Raw genomic sequence first — 11,115 nt, forward strand, 5'->3', positions numbered from 1 at the left:
GTTCTTTTTCGGTCTTAACATGTGAGATGATAAATTGAGATGTCTCCATTTTTTGACATCTTCTTTGTACTCGTTGTAAATGAATGACGTATTAGCGTGTGTAATTTTCAGTGGTTGAGATTTGTTCCTTCTCATTTATCGCCTATCGCTTTTCTGCTTTTGCTCCTTGACTTTTCTTTTTCAATCCCACTTGTTTCACTATTGAAATATTAAATCACGTCTTAGTCTTTCTCTTTTTTTTGTCTGTCCTACTCTAACTCTTAACTCACTCTCAGACTTTTAGTCTGCTTCTTGCAGGGCGTGAGAATCGAAATCCATATCTGAAACTGCACGTCCCCACCCCTAACCATTATTGAGAAAGTGGAGATTTAAACTCTTCACCTTCCCATTCCCAAGTAGGAAGGATGGCCACTAGGATAAACCCCAGCGGTTAAATCACGTCTTAGTCTAACTGCTTAAACTTTAAAACAGTTGGCAATGACCTTACAATTCTCACATGGTATGGAAGCAGGAGGTCCTCAATTCAAATCTTTCATGTCCCTAATTGCCTTGACCGTTCCTCTCCAATCATTGTTGTGTTGCCCCTGACATCGGCAGCATTGAATCTCAGGGAGAGAGAGAGAGGCTGCAAGAGAGGTAGAGTCGATGTTAAGTTGATTGGAAGCAGAAAGACTCTTGTCTACGTCATATGGCAATAGCTGCCTGGCATGTCGCCAAGCTAAGGGTCGAGGAAGAAGAGAGCGAGAGTTTTGACATCGGTGATTTGAATTTACCATTCTAAGTGTGCGTGTGCCTGTTTTTTTTTTTTTTTTTTGAGGCAATGAGAGTTTCGGCTAAGTTGAAGTGATTGAAAGTTATCTAATTTCTTTTGATATCAATAAGGTATCACAGTAAATAGTGATACCTTATTGAAAGTTTTTTTTTTGTGAGACTCTTTAAACACGTGACCAATTGTCACAGGGTCCGGCAATCCCCTTGTCAATGATTATCAAAATAAATAAGATTGTCTTTGTTTTTGAGAAAATTTCATCATAAAATAAATACTTTCCGAGAAATCCTTGTTTTAGGAAAAATGCATTCCTTTTTTTTTATTGTTAGAGAATCCATCTTCCCAACTTTAAGCACACATATTTTCTTAAACCGCAAATGGTCATTTTCACCAAACCAAAACGCGTGAAAGTTCAGAAAATTAATTCGCGAAAAGTTCTTTCGCTCAAACGAAAACACCATCCATCACTCTAAGAGAATGTATCGGTATACCGAGTCTAATCCAGTCTTTTTTTTTTGCGCGAGGACGACGAATAATCAGAGGCTACTAAAGGTCATCGGCATTTCACGAGATCACGAATCCGATCGACCGTCCCGGGCGGGGGGGGGGGGGAGGCGGAACTTGTCCAAGGGGTCGGGAGTAACTTGAGAAGCACTCAACCCATAAAATAGAACGACCGTGCCTTCTCGTACGCACGCACGCACGCGCCGGTCCATCGATACCATCTTTCCCCAAAAGAGAAGACGGATCCCACCTTTATTACACCACCCATGCATCACCCCCCTCCCTCGGGCGAAATGACGGATCTGTCCAGGCACCGGGCCCGGATCTCCGGACACGCGGGCAGGAGTCGAGGCCATTTCCGACATTTCGGGAACCCAACCAACAGCTCGTTGGTTACCGGTTCTAACTCACAGACAGACCCATTCATTAAAAAAAACACCAAACCGATAAATTAAATAAAAATTAAAAGAAAATCAAAGAGAAGTGAATTTTTTTAATGAAACGATAAATTAATAATTATAATAATAACCGATTCAGCAGGTCGACTGTTGAATTTCGTTTTTTCTTTTCTCTTTTTGTTAGGGGGGGGGAACATCTCTCCTGAATTTGGCGCGTACGCAAACCACCGCGTCCCTTCCTCCCGCCACACACGCGCGCACGCAGAGAGACACAGGAAAGCAAGGAGATCGCCCACGCGCGCACGAGTGCGGAAAGAGATCACCAAAAAAAAAAAAGAAAGAAGAAGAAAGAAAAGAGGGAAAAAGGACAGAGGGGAAAAAAAAAGGGAGAAAAAAAAAACCCAATTAAAAACCGCAGGGAGCAACACTGCATCAGAGTGATGAGAGAGAGAGAGAGAGAGAGGGAGGGGGGGAGGAGGGGGACACAAGAGAACCCACAAAAACCAAAACCAGAACCACCAAAAGGAAGAGAGAGACAGAGAGAGAGAGAGCACAGTTCTTGTGTGTGTGTGTGTGTGGGTGTGTGTGTGAGGAGGAGGAGAAGCTGAAGAGCAGAGAGCACAGGACCAACCAATCCCCCTCCTTCTCCCTGTCTGTCTCTCTGGGTTGTCTGGGTGTGAAGAAGCAGTAATTCTTGGAGAGAGAGAGAGAGAGAGAGAGAGAGAGAGAGGGGGAGGAACTTGAAGCCTACCACCACCCATTTGATCGGAGCCCAGTTCTTGCACCAGCTGAGCGGCGCTTCTGCCATTTGCTGCCGTATTTATTCCTCTCTCTCCTCTCCTCTCCTCTCTGTGTGTGAGCTGGGTCTGGTTTCTTGAAGATCGCCCCCCCTTCCCCAACTTTCGGCTCCGTACGATGGATGGGTACGGTGGGGCCCACGAGGGCTCGCGGTCGGATCCCTCGCCGGAGTGGCCCGACGACTCCGGGGCCGACACGGGCCTCGAAGGTGAGTCCTGCCGCCGCTCTGCATTTTGGGTTTCGGAGGGGCGAGGGCGAAAGTTTTGGCTTTTTTTTCTTCTTCTTTGTTTTTGTGGGGGTGATCGGGGTGTGAAGGCGGGGTTTTTGATCCCTTGGTTGCGCCGAAAAATGCAGAGCCCATGTGGCAGCTGGGATTGGGGAGCGGCGGCGGCGGCGGCGGCGAGCCCGACCCGGCTTACCCGGAGCGGCCCGACGAAGCCGATTGTATCTACTACCTCAGGACTGGTTATTGCGGGTACGGCGCCAGGTGTCGGTTCAATCATCCCCGTGATCGGAGCGCGGTAACTCTGTTGGAATTGCTTCTCGTTGCCATTTATTGTCTTCCAGGGTTGGTTTTCGGCGTGATCGCTTGGCTTCGTGAGGCCACTTTGGTGGCGATCTTGTAGTTTTTATTTTTTTGTTACGGCGGTGCTGTGATTAGATTTGTTGGCGATTTTGGATTGTTACTAGAACTGATAAGGTGGGATTGTCCGTTGTTGTCAAGCTTACTAAATTTGATTTCAATGGCAATGGATTTGAAAGTGATCAGAGCATTGTTAGAAGATCTATACGGATTGGTAACGAGGTGATGACCCTTATAGGTTTGGTGATTATTACTATTGAAATGTGGATGTCGGATGCTGCGCAGGTCGTAGGAGCGACAAGAGCTGGTGGAGCAGAGTACCCAGAACGAGCAGGCCAGCCGATCTGCCAGGTATTCATATACGATCATTTCACTTGTTTAATGTTGCACTACTTAGTTTTCGCTATGGTCGAGGAACATTGTTGAAACTCTTTCAGCTCATGCGTTTTATGAATGTTGAAGGATATCTCTTGGTCTTGTTCAATCAGCCTTTCTTCTTCTTCTCATGTCTGACATAGTTTTTTTTTTTTTTTCGAAGTTCTACGTGAGGACAGGTACGTGCAAGTTCGGTGCGTCCTGTAAGTTCCACCATCCTAGGCATGGTGCTGGTTCCAGTAGTCCTGCACGGCTAAATTACTATGGTTACCCCTTTCGTCCGGTTTGTATTTGAATTGCAGCTTAATATCCTATTTCTCATATGAGCTGGATTTACTCTCATGCTCACCGAACGGCATCCATGATTGTGTGGCAGGGTGAAAAAGAGTGTACCTACTACGTGAAAACCGGACAATGCAAGTTCGGTGCAACGTGTAAATTTCATCATCCACAACCAGCAGGCGTACATGTTCATGCGCCATCACCGCCACTTCCAGTTGCACCAGCACCTATCCCTGTAGCTGCACCTTCATCGTATCCAGCAGTGCAATCCCCATCTGTTCCTTCGTCGCAGCAGTATGGGGTAGTCATGGCCAGGCCTCCTTTGGTTCCCTCATATGTACAAGGCCCGTATGGCCCTTTGCTGGTTTCTCCAAGCATGGTTCCATTTTCAAGCTGGAGTCCTTATCAGGTTGGTTGATGAAATCCAATTTTCTTGCATTTGTGTCAAGATCTAAGCACATTTTAATCACTTATCTCTTTTGCTCAGGCACCTGTGAGTCCATTAGCCTCTTCCGGTCCTCAAGCTGGTCCAGGATCAAGTTCTGTTTATGGGGTAACGCAGTTGTCTCCTTCTGCACAGGCTTTTTCGTGGCCTTATCAACCTTCGCCTTCGTCTCTTGGCCCTTCAGTCAATGGCCGGAGGGAGCCATCATTTCCAGAAAGACCCGGGCAACCTGAATGCCAGCATTACATGAAGACAGGGGACTGTAAATATGGATCCTCGTGTAAATACCATCATCCACCGGACTTGAATGCATTGAATGTAAATTTTGTTCTTAGCCCCACTGGTCTGCCGTTTCGTCCGGTAAGAATCTCATTCCTGCTTTCTGTCTTTGCCGAGATTTCTATGTGAAGTATGGACATAGTTATATTCAAGATTGAGAGCAGTTGCGGCTTATGATGAATCGAATTTTCTGGATGGTTCATTAAGTGTCTTTCTGAAAGAGGAATTGTTGGCATTCAATTTGTGCATACAAATTTGCCAAGTTAGTTGTACCTAAAGGAGAGGGGGCGAAGAAAACATATGTGCAAGTCTGAAAGAGGAATTCCTGTTTCGCAAATTTCTTTTGGCCTCAGGGTAATTCTTGGTCAACCAATTTCCAGTTGGATCTGTAACTCAATATGCTGGATGCTTTGAGCTCTAGTCTAATAAATCTTACGGAATAGGATGAAAATAATGGTCTTCCTAGTATCTACAAGGACATTCTGTATAACCATTTAGTATCCGTTTAAGTGCAGCTTTAAATCGTTTCTTGTTCCCGTGGATTCTGTTGGATATTTTATTATGAAATATTGCTGCATTGACTTATTAAGAGGTATGCCCAACCATCAAATGATATGTCAAAATATATTATCCTTCAGATAAAGACGGGTAGTTCTGGATCGTGTATTTCACCCTGGTTGGCTCTTTTAGCCTTTTGAAACTTTTTGAACTCTTCATCGAAGTACAGATGCCTAGGGAGCTAAAGATGACGGAATTGTTTCCACTGTATACTCGTGGACAACTTGCCATATTCTTATTTCTGTGTGGCACATGGATAACTTGAAGTAAATTATATATGACAAGTTACATGTTCTCGTGTTTCATGAGATTGAGTACGGGAGATGCTTGCTGCAAGAAATATTTAATTGATTTGCTACTTTTTCTGGTACCAGTTATAGATGTATTCTCCTAATGCATTTGTCTAGTGCCGATGAAGGTGCTAATGCTACCGAAAAATATACTAATGTTTTCACCTTTTCAAATTGTCTAATTTGTGCTTCTTAAGCAATGAGAACATTTGAGAGGTTTAAATTGTTTGATGATCTTCCATTCCAAAGCCCCTGGCTCAGCTGCACTTGCAAAAAAGCAGATGCTGTAGATTACATTATGTGACCAATATTCCGAGGGCTATGGCAATCGTAGTCCAAAATTGCTTGTTGCTTTTGTTAAGGAACTGGGATAGGTACTTGTATTTTGATAGCATATGATTAGGTAGTATGCTCACAATAAACCGTGACTACTATTTCGAATGTTTCCTTTGATATCTTTATGGATCTTTTTGTACTGATTTATTGAAAGGATGTGACAATCAAAAACACATTGAAGTTTCATTAGGTCTTTCTCATTTGTGGGGTGCTCATTTTTTATGGAAAGATGTTGATTGTTCTGGTTAATCTGGGTTTTCCACCCAGGTTGCTAATTGTGGAATAACCTGCAGGCCACGGCTATTTGAGATTATTCTTCTTTTTTTCTGTCATTTTTCTTTTGGTTCTCGTTTAGTGTCACCAATTGCTAATCATCCCTTACTTTTTTGCTCCTGCAAGTTCCGATCAAGCTGCATCTGTGATATGTACTGTGTATTTGCCATTCTGTTCACATCACTGCTAGTACTTGTCATTGTGCTTAAGGCTCTAGAAGTTGCGTATCTACAATTTGCTTGTGATCCTTAACTTATGCAGCTGTTTCTTTTGCAGGGCGCACCTCCTTGCATGCACTTTGCACGTGGAGACTGCAAATTTGGTCCTGCATGCAAATTCGATCACTCGTTTGGGTCCCTCAGTTACAATCCATCCGTGTCTTCTCTTGGAGACATACCCATCGCTCCTTTCCCTGCTGGGTTTTCCTTCGGAATGCTCTATCCGTCATACTCATCTCCAGAGTTGAGGGCCGAAATCATCTCCGGACCCACTGAAGATTCTCTGCCCACAAGATCATCCTCGACAACAAGCATGTCAGTTACATCGGTTGGGTCAGCACGTCCAAGTAGCGGGCCTGCGCCTGCCCAAATGCCTGATCTGAGTTCTGCAAATCCAGCTAGCTGCAACACCAAAGATGGTCATAGCACTGGCTAAAAGAATGTAGCAGGACTTCTCTGGCTCCTCTCTTAGATCGACCTTCCACAAAGTGAGAACCGTCACAATTTTCTTATGAGCAATTCAACAGATAGGTGACATTATTTCTTTGTAGCTCTTAGGTCATCTCTCTGCTCTTTAATTATAGGGCCATACCGTAGTCTAGGTTTTGAATAAGACATGGCCAATCTTCAAAGATAAAGCAAAACCCATCTAGTCATCCACCTTCCCTCGCAAATAACTGCAAAAAGTTTCTGCAGTCAGTAGCATACCCACCACGATTCTACATGAGCTTGTTATTTATATCCGATTCTTTCCCCGAAATGGGAAATTCCGGTCCTTGGGCATTCATCATGGGAATTGAGTGTTTGCCTATAAGCCTTTCCACTAAGGCAACAAGCTTCAAAGTGAAACTCGCGTCACGCTTGATCATTCTGGTTTTCTCTGTTCATCCCGGGTCCATCTGTCGACCGAGGGCATTGCTGCAATGCAAATTTCTGTAGAGAAGATGTAACTTTTTGGTTTTGTGCCAATGAAGGATAGACTTGATCCTTTATACTATTTACGATATACACATACGAGGAATACAATCAAGCTTTGTGATGACTTTACTTTGCGTTACCTCACAAGATGATTTTCCTTTGTATCCTGATCTGTGGTTGTTTCTGTATGTTAAGGACAGCCTTGAGGCTAGAAGGTTTCCCATTCTGCAGATACAGAACTCATAAGGGAAATATCATTCTCAGTTCTATTTGGCAGAACTCAAATTGACGACCAGATGTTTAGTGTTACACATGCAAAAAATCTATTTCTGTATGTCATGTTCAATCACATTTCCGGTGAGAAATCAGCAGAGATGTGCTTGTGTGCATCCATGAAGCACCAAGAAGATGAATGTCTTCGTTCGCAGCATGGCTGTGATCACGAGCATTGGCTGAGTATAGGTAATCTCCAACCAAATGTAGCAATTATTTTCGCCGAAAATACTTTCAAGTAGTAAATACTCTTTGGCAAATGGATAGATTCTCCCGCGTACTGTGCGACTTTTGAAGACACGCGATCGACCTTTCGACCTTTTTGTGAGGAGGAAAAACAGGCGTGACGATCTCTCGAAAGATAGAGATGCGTGTAGATCCCAACCAGGAGAAGAGCGGCATCACACTGTCGTTGTCACTTGTCACTAGTTGAGTTCTACCCAAAACAAATTTGTCACTAGTTGAGTTTCACACCGTCGGATTCATAAAATCATATGCACGAGACATGAGGATACACATCTTCCCTAATTGCTCTCTCTCTCTCTCTCTCTCTCTCTCTCACAATCACATTAATTGGTTAATTCTTGATGGGATTGATTATATGTCTACCTGACCATCATAAATTAGGAGGAAGCAGTAGAAAATAATTTTCGTTCTTTGCAGAAATATCTTTCTTTCACAACCAAGAAGCCTAGACATCAATCAATTTATCCTGTTGTATTGACATCAGATATGGACTTTTAGGAACTAAATCGATATGCAAAAAGTCAAATTTTTAGGGAAAAATAACCAAAAAACATGCCTCACTTTCATACCTCTACTTTCTTAAACGCATTTTCAAGCCTCTAAAGAATAGCCCATCATGAAAAGATCGAATTTTAAGCTCCTTTTTTTTTCAAGTTCCTCGAAAACCCTAATCTCTCCACTCACCACCGTTAGCCACACCATCCTCCATCCTCTTCAGCATTTGATTGTGGTGCAATCCACCACCTTTGTGTCCATCGTTGCCGACCGCTGCATCCCCCTATTCCGGTGAATATGGCATTTTCCTTAATAAAAAGACTAAAAACTGATGCATGATGTAAAGTGAAATGTAGAGCTAAAACTCAAGGTGCAAACATGTATTTTCAAAGTAAGGGTAAGTTTCTGGTCTTTGGGTAAAAATTCAAGCATGTTTTTTTGTATTTGCTCAATTTTTAACTTCCTTTTATTCCTTACCCTTTTTGGAATTTAGATAAAAGCATCTAAAGGCGCTGCTAAATCAAAACCACACATAATCAAAAGTTTATTGTTTGGGTGAAGCAAAATCCGTGTGCGCAAGTTGAGTTCATACAACATTTTTCCTTACCCTTTTTCTTGTTTTACTATACTTTGAAGAAAAGATGTCACCTCAATGCTAAACAGCCGAAAAGAGAGACTATGTATCATGCTTACATGCAAAGATCCTCCTAAAACCCTAGTAACTTACATGCAAGAGACAAGCGCCAGCCAACCATGTTATACATCAAATGTGGAGGCCGGTGGAGATTTGCTCCAAACAATACATAATAGATGAATTAATGAGCAATCAGCATTGCATCAAAATAGACAACATTGCCATATCGTTTTCCATCAAGCATGGGTTATATTAAAGCTTGACGATGATGTGAATTACACATGCACTACTACCGAAGATCCTAGAAAGAAAAATCAAATGAGAACTCTTGCGATGTAATAACACGATCAACCTCAAAGCGCACACGCACGCTCTTCAAATGACACAGTTGCATTGCACCTATATCAATAGAGAGAGTATCCTCCATATTCGACTGATGCTTCCCCATAATAATTAGGAGCAGCTTGAGGCAAGAAGCTATAACTGCTATTCTCGGCCGCGGTGTGCAAACTTCCCATGCACCCCTCTTCAGTCTTCCCTGACATCGCTGGGCCACTGATCACGGCGGCAAGCTCGCCCGAGTCCATCCCCCAGGTCATCTGATCACTACTCCAAAGCTCACTGGCACCAAATATATCACCTCCTGAGTTAGGGATCACATCTCGTGGAAGTGAAAAATCGTTATCCTCAAAATATCCCATGAAATTTGAAGCGCTAGAGTAGCTTCTAAGAATATTAGGCTTTGCATTGGGAGGATCGTGAGCACTAGTAGGAGGTCTCAAGCAGTTGTCAGGTACAATGCAGTTCAAGTAGCCGGAGTTTGAATAATCATCATCACCAAAGAGGAAGAAGTCGTTATAGTTGCTATCTTGATTTGCGTCAGAGTCATCACATGAGTTAGTCTCAGGACAAGTTTCCTCATAGGATTGGTCTGGCATCATGGTTGTCTTGTAAGTGCTGGTGGGCTGAGGTGGATTGCTGTGATTGGTGGGTCGGTTCTTTGCTTGACTACTATTGGCGGCGGCGGCGGTGGTGAAGAAGTGTGAGGAAGGTGTTAGAAGTGCTTGGACCTCAAAGGGGCTAAGAAGAGAGTGAAAGCTATTAGGGTTTTGGATTTGGTTATAGTGATCAGAGTACAAGAAGTTGGTCCTTGCTTGTGTGCCTTTCATGGAGAGAGCAGCCCTGTCATAGGCCAGGGCAGCCTCTTGGGCAGTGTCAAAGGTGCCAAGCCAGTGCCTCTCCTTGGTGGCGGGGTCCCGGATCTCAGCCGCGTACCGTCCCCATGGCCGCCGCCTCACCCCGAGGAACCGCCCTGGCTCGGCCTGCTTCCGACGGCCCCGCCTCTCCCCGGGCTGCGGCGGGGCAGTGTTCCTCTGGAGGATGCAGAAGCCCGGCTGAGCATAGCCTGGCTCAAGTCCTTTTGAGTGTGTCTCCGAGGTCTTGGAAGTGGACATCGATGAAGAGCTTGTAGGATCTTGATCGGTGTTTTTTGGAGTTTTGACTAAGGAATGAAGGAAATGGCGCAGAGAGAGAGAGAGAGAGAGAGAGAGAGAGAGAGATGCGCTGGAGGAATATACAGCTGAGGTTTCTGAAGTCTAATAAGAGCATGGAGTGGAGGAGTTGCACTGACCTTTTATAAGGAGGTGGATGTGTTACCTCATATTGATATATTTTCTTTGAGAAAAATGTTAGATAGACTCGTTTCATGAATAATATAGCGAATCGATTAATCGCAATAAAATAAATAGGATGAAAACTTATGATTTCTAACGGTGTCTAATGTAAATCTCACTCACGATTTCTTGATATGTGATTGACTTGATTTAATGGTCTTTTTTTTTATATTATTTTTAGATTGAAGAAAAAAGACGTGAGGATGTCCTTCGTTGGAAAACCATCTTTTCCGTTTTCCACCTACTTTAACATCTTTCTTTTCTTCCACTTCCCTTCAATCAAATCCTTGGCACTGAATTATCATAACTTGTATTGAACGTATGGGAAGAATTTAGAATTCCCTTAATATTTCTCAGTTTGTGCCTTTTAGGTTAAACACGACTGGAGTTAGAACCTTTCTCACATTGGTCTACACGAAGGATAATCATCTAAAACTTGATGATGCACTATAGGTTGTATTGAGAAACAAATATTTATTTATTAAATATATTTAATATGTGCTTTTGTGCGATGCATGTGTCATATACTTAAAAAGAATAAACCCATTTGCTGCATTATTATATATTCAGGAAAACATTCTCTCTCTCTCTCTCTCTCTCTCTCTCTCTCTCTCTCTCTCTCTCTCTCATATGAATAATCATTTGAAGATTAGATAAGACAACAGCTAAAAGACTGAAAGGAGCTGGTTAATGAAAAAGTCAATGGACACGGATTCAAGATGAATCTTGGGTAGATAAAGCCAGAAGAGGAAAATGGAAACATGACAT

The 11,115-nt window shown here is 43.2% G+C and overlaps 2 protein-coding genes across 5 annotated transcripts; one reads left to right on the plus strand and one right to left on the minus strand.

The window, feature by feature from the left end:
* The first annotated feature begins 2,263 nt into the window (after window positions 1–2,263).
* On the plus strand, window positions 2,264–7,579 carry LOC115682836 (zinc finger CCCH domain-containing protein 58). 4 transcript variants are annotated; one of them, XR_008816829.1, is made up of 8 exons: window positions 2,264–2,677; window positions 2,824–2,990; window positions 3,338–3,403; window positions 3,591–3,710; window positions 3,804–4,118; window positions 4,197–4,514; window positions 6,167–6,596; window positions 7,222–7,579. XR_008816829.1 is itself a non-coding variant. In XM_030607192.2 (7 exons), the coding sequence occupies exons 1-7, from the start codon at window positions 2,587–2,589 to the stop codon at window positions 6,542–6,544; spliced, it is 1,455 nt and encodes a 484-aa protein (XP_030463052.2). In that variant the 5' UTR covers window positions 2,264–2,586; the 3' UTR covers window positions 6,545–7,105. The 4 variants fall into 4 exon arrangements, 2 of the variants coding, with proteins under 2 accessions (XP_030463052.2, XP_056168512.1); XR_008816828.1 differs by having other exon boundaries at window positions 7,227–7,579; XM_030607192.2 differs by lacking the exon at window positions 7,222–7,579 and having other exon boundaries at window positions 6,167–7,105.
* Window positions 7,580–9,078: 1,499 nt separating this feature from the next.
* On the minus strand, window positions 9,079–10,128 carry LOC115682839 (ethylene-responsive transcription factor ERF086). Its single transcript, XM_030607198.2, has one exon. The coding sequence runs from the start codon at window positions 10,126–10,128 to the stop codon at window positions 9,079–9,081; it is 1,050 nt and encodes a 349-aa protein (XP_030463058.2).
* Window positions 10,129–11,115: the final 987 nt, after the last annotated feature.

This window comes from Syzygium oleosum, unplaced genomic scaffold (genome assembly GCF_021117445.2).
Source record: "Syzygium oleosum isolate NSW1041296 unplaced genomic scaffold, Sole_v2.1 Sole_v2.06, whole genome shotgun sequence".
In the NCBI taxonomy this organism is placed as follows: Eukaryota; Viridiplantae; Streptophyta; class Magnoliopsida; order Myrtales; family Myrtaceae; genus Syzygium; species Syzygium oleosum.